Source organism: Chelmon rostratus, chromosome 18, assembly GCF_017976325.1.
Source record: "Chelmon rostratus isolate fCheRos1 chromosome 18, fCheRos1.pri, whole genome shotgun sequence".
NCBI lineage: Eukaryota > Metazoa > Chordata > Actinopteri > Chaetodontiformes > Chaetodontidae > Chelmon > Chelmon rostratus.
In genome coordinates, this window is record NC_055675.1 from 11,472,804 (window position 1) to 11,494,355 (window position 21,552).

The 21,552-nt window shown below is 43.2% G+C and overlaps 1 protein-coding gene across 1 annotated transcript; it reads right to left on the reverse strand.

The window, feature by feature from the left end:
* Positions 1-8,901: 8,901 nt before the first annotated feature.
* On the reverse strand, positions 8,902-21,297 carry fez2b (fasciculation and elongation protein zeta 2b). Its single transcript, XM_041958413.1, has 9 exons — positions 20,935-21,297; positions 17,061-17,169; positions 16,684-16,800; positions 15,249-15,390; positions 14,363-14,490; positions 13,671-13,820; positions 12,775-12,850; positions 12,618-12,683; positions 8,902-11,777 (listed from the first exon to the last, which is right to left on the reverse strand). The coding sequence occupies exons 1-9, from the start codon at positions 21,240-21,242 to the stop codon at positions 11,761-11,763; spliced, it is 1,113 nt and encodes a 370-aa protein (XP_041814347.1). The 5' UTR covers positions 21,243-21,297; the 3' UTR covers positions 8,902-11,760.
* Between the last annotated feature and the right edge of the window lie 255 nt (positions 21,298-21,552).

Consider the following 21,552-nt stretch of genomic DNA (forward strand, 5'->3'; position numbering starts at 1 on the left):
CCTTAATGCAAATGTCACCTGAGTGTCGTCTTTTTCAATGAGGAGAGAGAACAGGCTCTGAAACAAATCCATTAGGCTGGTAAGTCTAAGTCTAATCTGCACCGTCTGACAATGGACTCTCATTTTCAAATGAGGCCCATTATGACACATTTAGGCCATCAGAGCCCAGTTGGATGGAGATTTATAATTAACAGCCATAATGTAATGAAGTCCAGCAGTGGCTCTAGGGAGTGCTGGTCATCAGATGCCTGTTGAGGCTGATGGAAGCAGAGACAGTCGACTCATCGCTTCATCATATCATCATCCTGAGAGAGACTAACTCCATCATCACCATATATATTTATATATAGTTTTAGGTAAAAGTAATAATATTTTGGCAATGCTCAGCTTTAAACTTGTCTATTTAGCAGTTAAAAGCAACATATAGACATGTAATAAATTGTTTATCATGACGACTCATTGAGCTTTCTTAACTCAAGGTCCACTTACTACATCTCTTCCGGGGCTTTCAGCAGCATCTTGTGGCCTTCGTGGATGGAGTTTGCTCAGTTGTCATGGAGCATGAAGAAGTCTGCATAAATAAATAAATAAAATTGCATTAAGTACTTTATTAATAAATATGCTACATATTTCATAGTCTATGTCGACATATTTCATACAATTATGACTATGACATTATATTGATAATCATCTATTATTTGTTAATACTCAGTTATTCTTATTCACAGGATGCTTCGCATGAGCAGTTATAGTTACTAAAAAATACATGAATAAAAATAAAAAATACCACATTATAGAATCTTTATTTAACATCTGTCAAAGTGAGATCATGCAGCTTTTCAAGAATCAAGAATCAAGAATCCTTTACTGTCATTGAGCATGTTAACGAAATTTGCCTTGCAACCCCCGTGTAGATAATAAGAAAGATAATGAAGTAAAGTAAAGATCAGGGAATGAAATAAATTAATATGCAGTAAAAATATGCGTAAATGCAATAAAAAAAAGTTAATTTAAACACAAGATCCTTGTGCTCAAACAGAGGATTCATTCTCAGTGAAGAACCTTGGACCCCTCATCTGCCTCTATACATGGCAAAGAGCACTGATTCCTAACACGTCTCTGGGGGTCATCAGGTAGATACCTCCCTTCAACGGTGTTTCACCTACTTAGTCCCACGACACCTCCAGGAGGCTAGGCGTCCCAGAGTCACCCCCCCTAGTGCCCCCCTAGTGCCAGTTCACACTGCTCCTACACAATCCAAACAGCACTGCCACGTTCAACTGACCCAGAGATGCTCCAGGTAGTGGCCAGTACTGATGCTACCATTTAGCTAATGCTAATGCTAACCGCTAAGAAGAACAGAAGAAGACAATACAGTTCCGATGCAACCATTTAGCTAATGCTAATGCCAATGCTAATGCTAATACTAATGCTAAATGCTAACCGCTACCTGCTAGGAGGAACAGAAGAAGACAATACAGCTAGATTCACCTATACTGTTAATGTTAACTGCTAGATGCCAATACTAACTGCTAAGATACTATCACACTACCACCGCTTTAGCTATTGTTAGCTGCTACAATGCTAGCACAGGCCTAGATGCCCCATGTAACTGCCAATTGCTGCACTACCATCATCTACCCCTGCCTCTCACCAACTGCACCAATAAAAGCGGGGTGGGAATACAAAGCCTGGTTCGGGTAGGGGGTAGAAAGTAAAGAGGTAGAAGTAACATGAAAAAGTAACATGTTACTCCTCTTACAAAAGAAAAATTAAATTTCTAAGCAGTAAAAATGGACTCTTGCTCAGATCAGCACACTCGGGTGTTTTGCTTGGTCTGGTACGACCAGAACTGACTTAATGACCGTCCTCTGCTTGTGCTGCTGCAACACTGGACATTTTTCTATTATCTTCTAATTGTCACTGGTGGCCACAGTGCGAAAGCTACATGGTCTCGCTTTAATTGTTTATGTACAGCGTATAAATGCTAAACAGGGGGCTAAAATAAAGTGCGACCAATATTTGTGACAGCCATGTTCTACAACGCTCGCTTCGAAAATGTAATTGGAAATTATTGCCCTCTGCCTTTGTTAGGCTGGCGGTGGAGCGAACAGATACAGTGTTTTGCAGGATTACATGGTGTTTGATTGAGTTTCCAGTCGATGAAGGAAGCATTAGGTGGAGAGACGTGCAGCTCTCAGCGGCGATCAGTCACGACTGGTTCTGTAACTTGAAGCATGTGATTTGGCTCATGTAAGGAGAGGAGAGCAGATCAGGAAAACCTGAAGAATAAAGACGGATGGATGGATAGAAAGACAAATTCAGATCCAAGGGAACCCATTTGTCCTCTATCCCTCCTTATCTGTCAGCAGAATCGAAATAATCTCCTTATTTACCTGTGGTTAAAACTCACGGGCTGCACCGAGGGATTTGGAACAAGCCGGAGATGTTTCACCACATGAGCCGTCAGTAAGTGAGTTAGTGATCTTGAGTGATATATCCTCGTATGTCCCTCTCCTTAAATGAGTTAGTATGTGTCTAGCGGTCGTGTCGCCCAGACACCTCGGTGATGGATGAGGCCCTGAGGAGATGGGCTGTAAAAAAGGCTGATTCTGGCACTCAAGGGTGAGATCACTTCCTCAATAAAAAGGCATTGTCCCGAATCATCACGGCAAGGTATGAATGCTGATTAGGGTATTAGAAGAAGGAGAGCTCGCCTGTGGAAATAAATCAGATGAGCTGCTGGTTAATGTGGGGGCCCCTCTTCTACAGAGTGGTGATGTCTGAAACTGGGGACCAGTGCCTACAGATTTAAAGGAAGTGTTAAATAATCACCCTGTTTGGGTGGAATTATTACGTGGTTGCTTTCAAACATTAAGCTGGCCTTGTTTTCTTGCAGGAAATACATCTTAACCCCGCTGGCTTTCACCTCAAAGTCCATAAAAACAAAATTATAAAACAATCTTAATTATCATGACGTAGGAACCCACCTGACCCACTGAAGTGTGGTTTTTCATTAATTAACAGAATTTTTCCATCACCCTAAAGAGATATATGGAAGAGTGGTAATTAAAAATAGCGTTATCTCAAATGGACTTTGGAACTTTTCATAAAGGACTTTGTTGCTACTGGTGTGGACTCACTGGATCAGGAGTCAGTGAAATGTGCCATAACACTGAAAGAAGAGTAAACTATAGCTTGCATGTTGCACTTTTACATGTTTCACAAGTTTGTCTCCATAGGAAATTTTTAATAGGACATTTTTATACAAACTTGATGCATTTCAAACACTTTAATCATAAAGATCCTGTCCAGACATATAAAAATACTCCTTTTCCTAAAAAAATCATATGTGTCTGATATGTTTTTCCCAAGACAGTTTTGATTGAGTAGTTAAAAAATCTTAAAATGACATCTACTCTGTTTGCCTTATTGAAAATTTCAGAATCAATCAATGTGCAAATGTTTATTCATTTCAAATGTTTAACCTTTTGAAACAATGCGTCTCCGAGACGTTTGCTACCTCTTTGCTTGTTGAACTACAATTGGCTTGGGGAATAGTGGTGATGTCACAAATCTTGCTTGCACGTTCATGTCTTAAAGTCAGATTTGAGGCAAGCACAGAGGAACGTGATGAATGTGGAAACAGCCTTGTGGCATTAAACTTCCAAGTGAGGCCACAAACAGATTTTTTTTTTCAGTGGAGGGGTACTTTAATGGTAAGTGGGAATATGCATCATGTTAAAATATTTCTGTCTGGGAAGCCCCGCTGTGCAGTGCACCACGGAGAATCATGTTTAATTTAGAAATTCTGAAGCAGAAGACGAAAACAAGACCACACAGCAGTAAAATACAACCTGGTCCTGATTCAGGCTCCTAAACTCATCCGGGGACGCTGCTCACATGTTTGAAAGTTTTATGCCTTCCTGCGGCACCCCCACGAGCACCCTGACAAACTGTTTCTAAATGTGCCGCCTCACCTCTCCCCTGTCATTCTCAATCATTCCCCCACAGCAGATGGACAACTGTACATGTACAGTTAGAGGACGACACAGAGAAAAGTTGCCTTCAGCTCATCACAACTTTAGACCTTTAGTATTTCTGAGCGTGCGCGCACCTGTGGACGTGCACACCTGCTGTCAGCCTTGGCATGACAGTACAGTGCACTAATAGCCGTGACTGAGGAGAAGAGACACAGCTGATAGTTGCATATGGAGTTTCTTCTCTGCTGCTGTTGACTCACTGTACTGGACGCTGCCTCCCAGCACACAGCCAGCAGCTGCCACTTAGCGCCATCATGTGGTCATACAGCACATTGCATGGAACACCATGCACTGTGTATTCTTGTGTTATCCTTATACAGCCACAGTATCATTGTTTGAGAGAGAAAAGAGGATTTCCTCCTCTAAATTTACAGAATGTCATTATAAGATGACTGATTCCACTAAAGAGGTGTTTAATATAATTAATGCATTAATCTGACGGTATTTGTAACAAGTATGTTGTATTTTGCAGCAAGGTGATCAAATCTACTTAATTTACGCCTTAAATTTGGACTGGATGCTGTTGTTTGGATTATTGTTGTGTTCATTAAAGTGTCGCGTCAGACAGAACAGAAGAAGTTGCTATGCTCATTTATCATGATCACGGGATATAAAAACTCAAGCGCACACACGTAATCAGTGATTGCAGCGGGAATATTCACCTGCACCCCGCAGCAGGAGGGCAATCTGTGCCTTGCTCAAGGACACTTCAGCAGGGAAGACATTTGCAAATAATATCTTGAATGCTTTGTATCTTGCAAATGTGTTTTTTATGCTGCCAAATGCCACCATGAAAAGTAATATCCACAGTGTAACAAATCACGCTACATGGCACACAAATAGGAAATATAATAAGTGAACATAACATACATGGTGGCATATGTTCTATTAAGAAAGGACACACAAATGGTGCACCAGAGGATCAGAGGGGTGATACTACCATGCCTCTTCAGGTAAACTGCAACCTGACACCTGGCTGTTACCATGGCAAAGCAAAGGTTGATGGGAGTTTAGAAGCGTCAGAGGGACACACATGCAGCTTGTTCGAGGCTCTTTTAGCTCGGATAGTGTGTTTCTTCCTCCTGCTCTCTAGGAAACGTTGGCCTCGGGGCAGGGAAGAAGACATGGGGGATCTAACTTTTTTCTCCAGTGTCTCCTCATTTGTCTGCTGCAGGAGAGAGCAAGTCAGCAAGTAAAAGTATCAGGTGTAAAATATTGATGGGGCGACAGGTGTGATCCTAAACGCCCCGGCAGGTCTTAGCCCTTCTCATCGATGTATCACACAGTGAGGGGCTGCCAGGACCCCTGCCACAGGCCGAACCACGGACCTCAGCACTGGTGAGTCTCTGGGAGGACGCACTCCTCTCTCACTGTACTTTTTTTTCCCCATCGCTTCTTCTCATTTTGCAACAAGAACGTGTAAACATGCAACATCTTGGACACACATGGGTTCCTACTGCAGAGCTTTTCCTGGAACGTGCTGGAAAGGAGCGTGAAATTATGTGGAATTATTATACTCAGTGAACATCGTGTTGCCTTCAGGGTCCATCAATATACTCTATATACTTCCAGAGACTTGACCTGTTTGAAACCGCATACGTCTATGGAAATATGAATGGATAAAAGTGGAGTGTGGTGCTATCTGCAGGCTAGAAACTAGGCCATGAGCACAAGGATGTCTCCAGTTACCGTGTTATCTCCTCCACAGTACATGCGTGATCGTCTTTCTTTCTCACTGAGTGTTGACTTGTGATGCACTTCCATCAGATGTAAACCCAACAGATGTCTGAATAAAAAAAGGAAAAAAGCAGGTTTTGACAGAAAAAAAAAACATTTAAGGAGCAGGTCAAGTGCTCTAAGGGGACATTCTTAATTAAATGACAATGCACAAATTATAGATATCTCTACATAAAAACACTAAACTCCTTCCCTCCAGATTCACCCAGCCCCACTCCTCATGGAGGAGGAGGAGGGGGTGGTGAGCGGGCAGAGGGAGGTCAGGGAGGCCAGCCGGTCGTCCGGGAGCTGTGGTTCATCGTGGTGATGACAGGCATCGCCCTGCTGCTGCTGGCCGTCGCCTTAGGTGTCATGCTTCATAAGGTAAGAGAGGATTATTCTGTGCTCTGTAATGACGTCCACACCACAGATCCTCTGAAATTCAGCTCCTTTCATCAGTAAGAAAACAGGATGTAGTGCAGCACAGTGTGACATCACTTCCGGGAGCAGATACTAGCAAAACTCAACTTGTATGCAGCAGCTCTTCCTGTGAGTCCGATTAAGTCTTTTCCCTCCGCCACTAGGCTCTGAACAAACCCCCCTTCACCAGAGAGAGACCCCCGCTGGTGGCCCTGCCCATGCAGAAGAGGAGCCCCATGGCCGTTTATCCAGCCAGCAACTCTGTTCTGGTGAGGACGTTCATGTGCCAATCACTGTTCACTCCTTAAAGAGTAATGGCTGTCACAGCAGAGAAAAGCACATCTGTAACTCAGAACAAGCCAGATAACACTTCAGTGTTATTAATCACTGCTGTCATTTTCCTGCTAAGACGACAAAATATCTGCTGCAGTCTTTACTTTGCATTGCGGGAAAGTCTAAGTAAACTATATGCAGTCTGAGAGATATCACTATGGATTTATATTTGTGCCTCCTTCCTCGGAGCGCAATGGGAAATTTTGAGTGCAGAGAAAGATTTTTGCAGGCACAATAGTTAGATTTTGTTGAGATATTATTAACAAGCAAAGAATAACTTCATATAAGCAAACAAAAAGCTCCAGAAAATGTTATTTATTTCCTTGCAAACGATGTCCTGGGCACAAATATAATGCCATAAATAATGTCTGGCCAGCACTAATAAAAGGCAGATAGACTAATAGTGAATAGTGTCACACACAGTCCATGTTTTTGTGTTTGAGACAGAATTACTTTCAGAGTGCAAGTTCTCGTATTTCACCTGTTATTAAAGAGTCACCCTCTCTCCTTTTCAGTTTGACACTGTACCTGACACGACAGGCTTCTCCAACAGTGTAACACTCAAGGGCTTCACCATGAAGATAGAGGTAAAATCCAACGCCTCGCCAACAAAGTGTGGCCACACGTCCGCACGGCCAACATATCTGTCTTTCTCCCCTCCCACCAGGAAGTGCTGGAGGCCAAGTGTGAGCCCGCAGAAGAGGTCCCCCCTCAGGGCGAGCTGGGGATCCTCAGCGTGAACTCCCTGAGGCGCAGCGTCAGCCAGGTGATGGACGGGAAGTCCCTCGCGGGGGACGACGAGGCGTGGGACCCAAACATTTCAGGCCATGACAGCGGGATGGTGAGAGACCCCAAAAACGTATGCTTGACCTGGTCGGACCACTCTGTTACCACGGTTACCGCTGTTAAATCATAGCATTTTCCAAGTCTTACTAACCTACTTTGGAGATACATAAATGGAAATGCTCAAGTAAAGTACAAGTACCTTGAATTTTGTTCTTAAGCACAGTACTTGAGTAAATGTACTTAGTTACATTCCACCACTGCACAGATGCAGAAGATGCAGACTTGAAACCAGGAGTAATCTAAGCTGTTCTCCTCCTTGACAGTTTATGGACGATGAGGAGTTTGTGGACACCATCAAAGGCTTCAGCACCGTGAGGAAGGAGCACACCATGTTCACTGACACCAACCTGTGACCTGAAGGATGACCTTTGACCCCGGCACGACGCTGAACCCGGATGCTCTAACGCCTCAACAAGCAAGGCCACTCGCCCACATAAAAAGCCGCCTTGTTTGGTCCGAAGTTCCGACGAGTTAAAGCATCTAGTGTGGCTGTCTAGGTCAGCCACACTCACACTCAGAGCACACATGGAGAAAGAGACAAAAAAACCAAAGATGCTGTATTGTTATGCAGCAGAACAGTTATCTATCTGAGCTTTTCCCTGTAGCTTTCCCCTGAAGAGAGTACTTTAATCTGGTGATTTTGTAAGCGGGATACTTTTTTTATCTACAGACACACTCAACTTAATCAGGTCTCCATGACTGGAAACTTTTGGTGGATGCAGCTTGCAAGTGCCATTAAGTTAGTCAGTAGAAGGTGAAATGCTGAATGCACAAATCAGACTGTTTCCTGCTGTCTTTTTCCCATTTCCCCTCCATATTCCTCCTCCCTCCATACAGAAGCGGACTGATATGTACAGTTTGATATGAAAAAAAAAAAAAAGAACTGGTTGGTTGCTACTTCTGGCTCGTGGTTTCCATTTGATGCAGCAAATGGTTCGAACAACCAGCTTCAGGCCTCATTGTTCTCAGTCTAGTGTGACCTCGACATGCAGGCAAACAGTCTTGTGAATCATTCAAATACTCATGAGAAGTAATCAAGACTTTCATATTTGTGTATTTAAGGAGTGAAATATATCAATTATCAGCACTCACTTGTCAACTTCTCTTCAAGTGTGTCAGGCTTTGCTTCAGGAGGTAAAGAAAGAAGCAACTTTTAAACTTTTTTTTATAAGTAATAACTAATTTTTAATGGAGATAACTGCAACCTGTGTCAATGTTGCTGTTCACTGGAAACCATGCATCTCCAAATTTGGTGATTTTGTTCCATTTAGACAAACTGTAGGATTAAGTATTCTTATATATATATATATATTAATGAGATAAATAATCCATCAAGCTATTAGAAATTGTCATTAAGTTAAAAAAAAGTTTGGGAGATGCATGGTTTCCACAGGACAGGACAGTCTTTTTTAATGTGCATGTTTGTGAGTACAGCATGGATCTAATACAATAAACTGTGATAAAATGTGTGCGTGTCTCTCTCTCTCACACACACATAAACACACACCTCACACTGAACCAAAACCACATTAATCTTCACATATTAATTTATTTGAAATGAGCTGCAATGCAATGTGGGCACAAGACACTTGTACCATCACAGTCAATAATAATGGTTACAAAACGAACATTTACATAATAAATTAATATACTGTAGTACCACATGAGACAGTAAACATAAAACCCCAAACTGGGCAATTATATTGCATTAAAAACAAAAAGGAGTGGGTTTAATGTACAAAAAATGTCAGGCATTTACAAAGGCAGCCTCTTTTTTCTGCTTGCTTGTTTCGTTGTACATATATAAATATAAATCTCTTAATTGTAGTTACACTGATATGTCTGCTAACGAGAGACCAGATCTGGCCTGAGACGAGATCCTCCAGTAACTTCCACGCTGGCTGCCATTTAATCATACAACAAAAGATAGATTTACACAGTTGGTGTCCTTTTCGTTGAAGCTGCTGTAAGATTACGATCGATTGAGGGTTTCTTTTCTTGAAGCGGCTCATGTTTCTCTGCCACGAGCCTTCTGATTTGCTTTGAGTTTTTCTGCATTTCACTACAACATGCACTTGTCCCTTTAGTGTAATATTAATAAGTCCATAAACAAACAAATGAATCGTCTTTAGAAATGTGTTTGCAGCGGTAAAGTGCATGAAGCACATGCTTGGTTTTGATCGTTTTCAAAGCTGGGAACAGTAGAAACAACTGTTACATATAAAGAGTTAAATATAGTATCACAAGCTTTTGTCTTCTTTTACGAAAGAATAAATGGACCCCTCAAATTTAAGCAACCCTTTGTGCAATCTTCCCCAACATGCATGAACTTTATCACACCCCTTTTCATCTTCCTATGCCCTTTTTCTTCTGGCCACATGCGTGAGAAACATGCCTAAAAATTCACATGTAAAAGCAAATTCCTTTTTTTAAGTCTCACCTTCTCCTACATATTACATAAGTACTGATTTTCCAAAGAATCAAAGTTTGGCTCTAAATGTTACAACTGCATGTACGCTATCGTAACTAGACCGCTACGCCAAGCGGATGCTACTGCAGCCTGTGCCGTTTAAGTGCTGGCTACACCTGCTGCTGTCACAACGAAGCCAAGTGTTGCAATCAAGCTTTAAACTGTGTTTCAACAAATTGTGACATAACCGACGCGTGTAATGCTCCCCTGATTCAGTCAGGAGGTTATCGCGACTACCTCCGCCTGCTCGTCCAGGCATTTAGAGAAATTTGTGAGATAAAAGTGCAGCAAGTTGATGTACAGCTGATAAAACGTCGCCAGGAACGTACAAAGACTCAGGAATGTCAGTACCTTTCACAACAAGATTTTAATCTACTAACGCTGATGATCGTACCTGAGAGCTAGACTAGACCTGATCTGACAGTGTGTGGTGCACCTGTAGTAGCTGGTGATCTGAACGTTGAGGCAGAGGCTGAGATATTCAGACGTTTAGTCCGAAAACACTGGATCCTACAATTCCCATAATGCAACTTTTATTTTTGTCCATGCAGGCTTTCTGTTTGCAGATGCAAATTTGCAGCCTTGAGCCCAATCTGAGGCTTGGTTTCGATTTAGTCATCTCAAGCCCAAATTGAGATGACCCTGCTGACCCAGCTTTCTACAGGCTGAGCAGGACTCTGCACGATTGGTGGAACGCCCCTTTATGGTTGTTTGAAGTCTCATGCTCATGACGACCAATAAAGTAAACAGGTGGAACAGGAAGCATGACAACACTTAATGCTGACGTGCTTTTGGCACCACTAGGTTGAACCTCTAACGCTAGTGACACGTACTCTCCACAACTACATGACCAGATCACTGACAGGCTAAAGTGCTACCACAAAATTTACACAACAGTTAAAGGGTTAACAAAACCCACGACTTTTAACAGAAGCTTAACTACACAATCATCAAACCTAACATAATCTTAACTATGCTGTTTATGGAAGTATTTGCAGACTCGTCGAATGACGACTCCTGGGGAAGTGATAAAGTTGTTGGGGATGGAGGTCACTACTCGAGGGCTCAGAGGTCAACAGACAGCATTTACAAAATGATGTTGCGAGGTGGTCACAAAAAGTGGCTACTAGCAAGTCCCTAATCTCGCTAAAAACAAACCCCTTTCTCCAAAAATATGCTTTCCCTGTTTTGTTCGTCCAGCTATTACTTTCTCAAGACTTTTTTTTCCCTTTTTCAAAAAGTAAAAAGTTCCCAAAACTGTGCAATTTCTCTTAATCGTATACAAAATATTTCATTTTCACATTCAACTAACGGCTAATATTGAGCATAAACCCAAAACCAACATGCAAAGACATGTAGACTGACGATTTTGGATTTTACAGTTAAAGGGTTTGCTCTTTGATCCTTAGCAAGCAGAGTTTTCAACCCCAAGACATTATATGCGATCAATCAACAAATTATGCAATCATGGCAAAGGTTTCCATTCAGGATTAATGCTTGATCATTGCCAGCCTGCCACAGGCCTGCCGATGAAGCCCATGGAATCAAAACACACCTGACCCTTTCTCCATTCAAGAGCTGCTGGCTAATCAGGAAGTGAGGTGGTCAGACTAATACTAATTACTGGCATCCATAGACAAATCACCATGCAGTTGGGATATACAGGGTTGTAGCACTCGGGCATTAAAAGGTTAAAACATGACAAATGAAAAGAAACTATACAGACTGAAGAGTTATATCTAGATTAAAATTTTAGGGGAAACAACAGTGGCAGAGTTAAAAAAAATGCCACGAGGAAAGAAAGTCTATGTGTTGAAAAAGAGGAAGGAAGATTTGGATCTTAAATCAATTATCTGGGGTCTTCCGAATCACCAGAACCCTCTTCTGATCGTCCAACGAACGGTTCTGGCAACAGGAGGCTCGCCTTTGGCTTTACGTGGGACAAAGAACTGTGGAGACAAGAGCAGATCGGCCGATGATCAGCGCCAGTTTCATCGCGACCGTGGCACATGAAGGAGAGCTGTACGTTATGGAAGAGCAACTACCACAGGGAGAAAATGTGGGGTGAGAAGAGAGAGAAGAAGAACAGGTGAGAAGCAGACACGTCAGCAGCTGCTACTACAAGCTCGCGGTCACGGGGGGAGTCATGTGCATGAGTGTGTTTGTTGTGTGTCAGGGTGGGTGTAGTGCAGCCACAAGCACTGCACAGCACGGTACGCACTACAGCAAAGAGTGAGTGAGGGAAGGCTGCTGCTTTTGGGGGGGGGGGGGTGGAGATAGTGATACTACAAAGGCGTACTGAAAGAGAAAGAGACAGAAAAGGGGGCGTTTGACAGGGCTCAGAAGAGAAGGCTGAAGGTGAAGAGTCTGTGTTAATGTATCAGAGCCTCACAAACCTCAGTTTCCACTGCTCTCATACCAGAGCTACCCAAAGGACAATGCAGCACAGACGAAAGACAAGGAAGGCACAGGTCAACAGTGAAGGCTGGCAAGAACAGCATCGATTCATGTTTGTGTTGAGCGCTACTGTTTTCCTTTCTACCATCAGCTTCCCTGAAAATGGACAAATTAACTTCCTCTTTCATGCGAGAGGGGGCGGGATGTCTGAGTGTCGGGTTAAACAGACACAATCAAAAGTCACGTGGCTGTATATCCCTTTTTTTTTTTTAATACATTAATGCAATAAACCCACTTGACGTGACTAATTTTGCTCTGTTTTTCATCCCACTCACTGATATCAAATGCACGGGGAAGCAGTTGAAAATGACTGAGGATGACTGTGCGCTTACCTTTGAGAATGTAGTCTGTTAGCAGGGCAGGCACCTTCTCGCTGTCATCCCTCATGGCGTGGAGGACTAGCAGGGAGAGAGCGGCACAGGATACGACATGAAGCCGTTGCAAAATAAAGAGAAGTGCATGAAAAAAGAGCTGCGGAGATGCACTCACTCTTTGTGAGGATCTGGAGGTCTTCTACTGACGGGGAGCCAGCCTTCTTCTCATAGGGGATTACTGTGGTCAGGTACTGAAAAGGAGAAGATCAGGTAAGACACAATGAGAGAGCCCTGTTACACATGCAGGTGACAATTACAGCCATATATATCTTCCATTGTGCAGTCCTGTAATTTATTCTGCTGACTGCTAACTGGCTTCAACCTTTCAGACACTGAACAGGGTAAATTTTCACTTTCATGTGAGCTAAAGAAAGCAATCATTATGCAACAGTGTCTCTTAAAATAAAGGAGCAATGAGCTGAAAACACAGAAAACGCTGCAAAATATGACGAGTGATGAGATAAAATGAATAAAATGGCAAGTGAAGGACAGAAATAAGTTATCCAGTAAAGCAAGAGACGAATAAAACCAAAGAAATCAATGACAGAACGAATGACACCAAACGCCAGTGGCAGCTGCTGCGAAGGAAACCAACATGCCGGTGGTAAAACAAAAAGAAACAAAATGAAAACATCTGCAAAGAAAAGGGATGTGAGTCTAAAGAAAGAGCGGGGGCACCTGTTTGTCCCCTCCTGTGTTGCCAAAAGTTTGACGGAGGCCGTTTTGAATGACATTGGAGAGTCCCTCCAGAGTGAGGAGCTACAAGGAGCGAGAGGAAGGAGGGAAAAGAAGAGAATAAAGAGTGATGAGGAGGTTTCTACATTAAGAGAAAGGAGGAAGAAGGTGAGGCACACACCCTTAGTGCTGGTACACAAGCAGCTCTCTCATGCAAGCTCTGCTAGCTTAAACCCCGAAGGAACGCGTGGCTGTGTGACAGTGTCTTCATTATCATCATGCATACAGGCCATACGCGTGTGCCTTTGTTCATGCCGCCCACGCCACATGACTCACCGTGCCCGGTATGTGCGTGCTGGCTGTCCTCTGGCCGTTGGGCCCGGTCGTCGTCGTACTTCTGATTTTCTTCTTCTTCCTCAGCAGCTCGCGGTGCTCCTTCTGTCTGTTCTGCACGTCGATCAACAGCGAGATGAAGCTGTTCTTCACCTGTTTTTATTAAACACAGGACCGAGCCGCTGTTTAGTTTTTGCATTAGATGCACAAAGAGAGAAATCTATTTTCATCTGCCGTTAAAAATAGACCGTCACAGTGGTGCCGTTGAAGCAGATTACATTGTAGAAATAAAGCTGCTAGCGGTTCACTGACCTCTGTCACCAGCCTACAGAGCGCTGTGAGCGCTGCAGTCTGTTCTCACTACACAGCAGATGTTCAAATGGTCGTCTTCGAACCAAGTTTCTAACATTTAAAGGCACAATTGTGTGAATGTGAAGCAATTTCCACATATCAACTGCTTTGTGTTGCAAACGTTCAAAAGGATTGTAATGTAACTTTAAAAATGACACCTTCCCCAGACTTTAGTTGCTATAACAGCCTGTGGAATGATTTCTTGCTCCCCTGACCTCCTCCACGGTGCAGCAGAAAGCGATGTTTCTTTCGCTTTCAGCCACGCTTGTTGTTGAATGATGTGCTATGATTTGTTATTTTTTTGGCCTGGTTTCTTTGCTCCTGACAAACTCAAATCAAAGCACCTCCTTTTCGTAGTCCAGTTCGTCTCGCAGGGCCAGAGCCTGGATCAGCTCTTCGCTGTAGCGGCGGATGGCCGTCTCCACCTCCTCCAAAGTCTCGGTCAGCTCAGACATGGACAGCTGACGAAGCCCTGGAGATGGTGTGCAGATGCATTAGCAGGAAGCAATGTATGCTTGTGCAGTTATTCATGTGAATATGAATATTCATGATCACTATTATGTAGTGGCTTCCAATACGACCATCAGTTAAACATCAGAGTCAGCAAACAACATTGTCATTACTGAGATAAAGACGCTTAAAGTACATGTGAACATCGAATGTTCTATCTGTGTTAGCATCCAGACCCTATATTGTGTTAGAAAGTGCACAAAAGCTTTTTAAATTTGCAACTCTGTAAGGTACATGTACAATACATAAGATTATAATTGTAATGACATTACACAGAAGTGCATCCTAAGGTCTATCCTAGGTTATAAAGGCAAACACTCATTATGTGCTGTCCAATATGTAAACACACGAAGACTAGTTAATATATGTAGATATCTGAGACACAGTGCGTAGCCTTAAAGGCAAACTCAGTCTACACCAGTCAAGCCAGATATATGCTGTTGATTATATAACATGTAGGAACAACCTAATTGCTGTCTTTCTGCATTTGTCACACATTACATAAGAAAGTTACTGCATGCGTGCATGTGTGGCTTCTTCTTTGTGTGCCAGACTGCGCTGCCTATTACACCTCATTAAGTGATTTAGATAACCGTCAAACGGCAGCAGAGTGTGAAAAAGCACCGCTGTCTCACAAGGGGGTGTGCATGATAGCATTAAAAGCTTCACATTATTCACTCTCTCCTTGGAAATGCAACACGAGCAGCGCGGCGCACTCACGGTCCTCGTAGCTGGTGTTGGAGCCGGAGCGCTTCAGTGCGTGGAGGTCCTGGGAGAGCATGGACAGGTCGGACTGCGACGGACTCTCGTCGTCCTCTGGGTCTGGAGACTCCTGCATCATCTCCTCGATCTCCTCTATCACCTAACAACAAACAGGCACAAATGTGTTCACGCTTGTGTGGCACTACATTTCAGACCGTGTGTTTTCTGTGTTGGACATTTACAGCCAGAAACTGTGCTTTCCTGTATAATATCATTATCTTTGGTGTCTGCTAAGGTACTGGCTCCACCATCAGAGTTCAGTGTTAAAGGATAACTTTCGTTTTTTACAACCTGGACCTTATTTCTAGCATTAAATACGACCATTTTCTCACCCAGACAACTTTGGTGGCATTTGGAGAAACTCGTTCATATTCACAAGCACCATATGCTCGTTCAATAGCATATGGTGCTATTCCCCTCTGAGCCAGCGGTCGGCTAGTTTAGCTGCAGTTTGGCACAGCTATGGTTCGTTATTGCGTATTCGTAGCCGACTGCCGCAGAGTTAGCCGTGTTGTGGCTGGCTGCTAGCAGTGCCCGGCGTTCGGTAATGACATCATCCACGTCAGAAGTAGTTGTCTAGAGACGCCGGATGTTGATAATATGCCATCACGGGCTCGGAGGGGAATAGCACCAGCATATCATAACACAATATTGGAATATGAACAAGTTTCGCCGCAGATTATGCGTTTATAGAGGCTGTGCATGGATGGCACGAGTACTCGCATTATATGGATATACGCGCCGCTCCTCTGGGGCTAATTTCTTCAAAACGACTCCAAATGCCACCAAAGTTGTCTTGGTGAGTAAATGGGCGTATTTAATGCTACAAATAAGGTCCAGGTTGTAAAAAACGAAAGTTATCCTTTAATGGAAAGATCAAAGTTGTTGTCTTAGCTGACAAAAACGTTTTTCCAGGTTGCTATTTTGGTTCTTCTTAGTTTAGTCTGTTTGGAGTTCACCCCTCTAAAATCTATTTTAGATCAGCATGAGATGTAGAACAGCTTCCCAGGAAGAAATATCCTGTGTGTATGCATGAAGCCAAAATAACAGAACCTGACATGCTCTGAACATTATGTTGAGATGCTAAATGTGAAATACTGAGACAGAAAATGTTAGGCCAGAATGTTAGGCCAGAAGAAGAGAGAGTGAATAAGCAACATGTCGTTGTTGCAGATATGAAACACCGCAAACACAAAAACAAAGTAGCTTCCAGTAAAATATGGAAATTGTGGTGCAGACACTTGATTTATAACTAGAACATCAATTCAAATTCAGTGGAAAACACTGATGGGAACAGAGCCATATTGATAAATGTAAATCTGCTGGATTTACATTTCTCAATAAATAATATGCTCGAAAACAACCGCGCAAATGTAACCCACGCCACTGTCACCTGTTCAGCAGTGAAGAGCGGCTCATCGTTGATGCAGGAGACGATGATGGAGTGCATGTCCATCTGCTCTCTCAGCTCCTCGTCGTCCGACAGATCCAGAGACTGGTTGTCCAGCTTCTGCTCGCCAGAGAGGGAAGGGGGGGCAGATTTGAGGGGGAGAGAAAGACAGAGAGAGGCGACTTGGATGAGACAGCAAACAGGTGGTTTAGCAGATTGAGGGCAGACGGGCGAACCGCTTACATTTGGCTCCTGTCCTGCAAGGTGACATTTAAAAAAACAGTGCAGAAGTATGGAAAGGTAGCTTGTGAGTTTTACTGCTTCAAATATTACATGACAGCAGTACTGTGTGTGTGTGTGTGTGTGTGTGTGTGTGGTACCTCATGCTCAGTGAGGTTGAGGGTGGGCAGGTGTAGGGTGCGAGTGTGCGATGTCTTCCAGTCCACAGCCATCACGTTGCCATAGTTATCCGTGAGAGCGTTCCACACCCTGGAGGAATGGATTGGACGAGAACAAAATATTATGAGAACCAGAGTTAAGGACAGAGGACATGAGAAAACTTGTCATCTGACAGTAGATAAGACAAACACTGCTTCCTTCTTCTTTTCACTGTGACACAGCATTACTTGGCAGTGTTACAGTACGTCCTGCTGTTTGACCACCCCCTCACCACTTCACTGTGTTCCTGCTGCTGCATCAAACCACTGACGAACGCAACAGCTCCTTCCATCGCACGTCACTTATTCCCCAGGAAACGCTCCCCTGACGCGTTTATGCTCGTTCAACCTCAAAGCAGAGGTCGGCCAACTTTTTGGTAGCCCATATGGAATTAATTCAACAACTGTGTTTTAAGATCATCGGGCCTTTTGAAAGAAAAAAAAGTTTGCTGACAATGTCGGCTGATTTAGAAACAGTGTCATCATTGCAGATTCAGCAACAGGCTGCTGAATGTTTACAATACTGTGCAGCATGCAAGCTGGCAGAGGACGAATCACGGCCAAGCAGATGGTGGCGCCGAGTCTGTTAAAAAAACAAGTTTACTGTGAAATCCATCATCTTTTTTCAAATGTGAGCGAGCATGTAGTACTTTCTTCCCAAATGTTCGTACGACCCAAACAGCCGGTGTTTGTAAACCTCTACGCATTACACTCGACTTGTGCTTCGTTGTTTTACTCAGGATTTGTAGAAGTCTTAAATGCTATTTTAGAAACACCGAATAAAACTGCTCCTTCATGTGGACCCTAGTGGAAACCGACCCAAGAACTGGAGGCATTATGCATGTTTTCAAACACGTCTGAGTCTGTGCAGAACATAAGTGCACATGCAAATCACTGTGTTTTTATTCTTGGTGCTCACTGCTGCGAGCAGAGCGAGGATGGATGCTGTGAACCCATGTGTCACAGTGACTCTGCATCGTCATACCCTCTCCCTCTCTCTCTCTCTCACACTCACACATTTATGTAACTTGCATGTTGATCCCTGAAGTGCTCATGCACAGCTCGGGGAGCGGGGGGCTGAGGGGTTATTCTAAATAGGGCAAAGGCTGGCAGGAAATTTTTTTTCTGCCTCGAGCAAAGACACTGTCTCGGCCACGTGAGCGCACGCCAAAACACGACATTCGCCTCAGTCTCACTGAGGGCATTTACATTTAAAAAAAACGAGGCCAGTCTAGATTTCAAGGGACCAATTGTCTTGCTTCTACATCATCGCTGTGCCAATTTGTCTGAATTACTTGCTTGAACATGTTTACGCAGATATCGTTTTATCTTGCACACACATAATCCACGTGCAAGACTCGGTGGACACAAGCACATTTAGCTTTTCTCCATTTGCGTCTTAACCCAAAGCGGCACACATACACACACATTTCCTCCTTGTCATCCCTGTTGCTCGTCTCAGCCTTGGTCTTGCTGGAGAACTTGTTAAGCGCCTAGGCACGTCCTGCAAAGTGCAGTCATCCAGAAAAGACTCTCACGGAGCCTGGCGCTGCTCTTTGGGCTTCACCGGGCCGCTGTCCAATTATTCTATTCTGCCCTTCCTCCGTCTCTTACCTCGAACATCCACAGATTCTCCTTTCCCTGTCTGACACGTTCTCCAAACCATTCAGAGGACCATTTACTGCGAGACCGCGGTTACGCTTTGCTGCGACGATTGCAGTTAAGTTTCAAAATGTCAAGTAAAAAACACAACATTAATGCTTCATGGTCTTGATGCAGTCCAGCCATAAATTTCCAGATGTGAAATTTGCTGCTTTATTTCTCTAATGCGACAATAAACTAAATATCTTTTGATTTTAGGGTGTTCACTGAACAAAACATCAGGATATTGCATATTTCCGTTTTTCACAACTAAGCAGCAATTCACCAATTAACAATATCTATCGAGTAAATAATCAGCAGGTTAACAATTAGAGCTGCAACTGATGACTATTTTCACTATAGATAACTGTGCTAATGAACTACTTGTCTGAAATCAATTAATCATCTGGGCTGTGAATAGTGAAAAAAATGGTCATCGCAGGAGTCCAAGCTGACATTATCAAATGTCTTGCTTAGTCCAACTAGCAGTCCAAAACACAAAGACAATCAAATTACAATGATATAAAGCGAGAAAAAAGCCAAATAAACAGAGCTAAGCAGCAAATAATCACATTTGAGAATCTGACATCAGAAAAGGTTTGGTATTTAAGATAGATAAATGACAATAATTGCAGATTACTTTTCTGCTGATGGACTACACCACACAAAGCAAAATATAAGGCAGGTGAAATATCTTAAATCAAGGTAATATGTGCTTGATACATTTTCCTAACAGGCAGTTTTTTGATGGGTTATTTCACTTGATTCAAGTATTTATTTTTCTAATTATCTTAATTAGATATCAAAACTTGAGATAGCCTGAGATTTTATTAGTGGTTCTGAGTAACTTAATGCTTGGAACTAGAATTTCCAGAATTATAAAGCTGTTTGATGAACACAGACAAATACAAAACTGCTTTGTCAAAGTCAGAATTTCCTGGTGTCCAGACAAATGTACTGTAATTTTAGTCTAGGGCACTACTTTTAAGATAACTGTTGGCTCATTGAGATGAGATATTTTTGCTTAATGGTCAGGGTAAATTATATTTTCCTGTTCTGTTGGAAAATATTTTTGCTCATTTTAAGTAGTAATTCCATTTTTCTTGCTTTTGTCAACATCTATGTCCACATACAGTACAGGTCTCTGGTGCTGAACTACATGATCATGTGATAATACACGGAAACACTTTCTAAATCCCAAACATAATATTCAAGTCCTAGTTCAGTCGTGTCCAAGATTCAAGTAAAGCATCGCTGTCTGTGTGGACGTGTGCATGCATGACTAGCATCCCCTTTGGTAAAGCAGGGGAAGCTTAACAACATTATGTGATCAGATCTGACAGTGTCTCAATGTTACAGTGTTGCAATGTTACATGTAAAAGAAGAAGAAGAAGAAGAAAGCAGAGAGCACGGGGAAGCCTGTTCATGGTGTGGGATTGATGTGAATGGCTGCTGGGAGGTAATAGCATGTTGTCATGTGAATGTGTAATTGTGACATTTAAGAGTCTGTGAGGCACAACAACCGCCTCCGACTGAGATAACAGGGGCTATTAAGGTGGTAAGAACAGATGCTGACATTTCAGAGAATAATGAGTACATGCATGAAACGTGACATATTGTGTCTGTTTGCACAAAGAGGGAACAGCAGGGCTCCTAAAAGTCGGGTCAAAAACGTTTTGTCTCATATGATCTGAGTGATTTAAACACAGGTTACCGAGCAAATGTGCAGTGGTCAACAGCCAGTCCCTCACTCTCAATGTACAGTTAATGGATCAGTGGTTTTAATGGCTAAAAAAAACAACCAATCTAGTTTGAAATCAAGTATTGGTAACGTGGCATAGCACTTACACACACACACACACACACTCACATACACATACAAATGAACATGAACTCAAGCAACATCTTTAACAACTGAATGTCAACTTAAATCCAAGTTAGCCACATAATACAAACAGGTGGTCCGTATTTTAGTACAATACGGCAGAAAGTGTGTTCTCGTTTAGCAAACATGACCCAGCTGGCTAAACTTTGGACGACAGTGATTGCAGCTAAGCTAAGGACTCCCCTCCGCGGGTCACATCAACATCACGTTAGCCTGCCGAGGCTAACGCGGCTAGCTATCTTAGAGATTAAAAGTTAGCGTAAATAAAACCCGCATAAAATTCCCACTCACTCGTCGTCCTTCAAGTAATTGTCCTCTGTGATGGGTTTGACGGGGGCTATGTTCTCCGTCGCGGTGTTGTAGTTTCGGAAACACACTGTCAGCTTCTCGTCGAAGTCGTGGACGAGGTCCTCCATCGATTTGAAGCTGCAGATCTCTCCGGAGAAACTGTTGTCCAGGTCTGAGAAATCGTCTAGGCCCGACGACGAATCGGCCACGTTTGAGTTCAGCTGGTCCAGCTGGTCGGCCGACGCAGAGGACGGCTTGAACTCGTTAAAATCCTGCCAGTCCTCATCGAAGTGGGCTAACGGCGCCGCCATGACTGCCGTGAGAGCTCGGTTGACAGCCAGTTATACCCCCACGATGGTGCTCTGTTTTCGGCTTCTAGACACTGGACGAGACGGTCAGGCGGAGAGAGAGAGAGAGAGAGAGAGAGAGAGAGAGAAAGAGAGAGAGAGAGGGAGGGAGAGGCGGGCCAGCGTGACGTGTACCATACGCCCCGCCCCCTTCAGATGGAGCAAAACAAACCCCTGTCAGCTCTGTTTTTGCAGCGGATATGATGGTTGTGCTGTTCATGTTGGTTCATATGTACTTTAATTCTGGAGGTTTGCTCAATCCAAAACGGTCTGG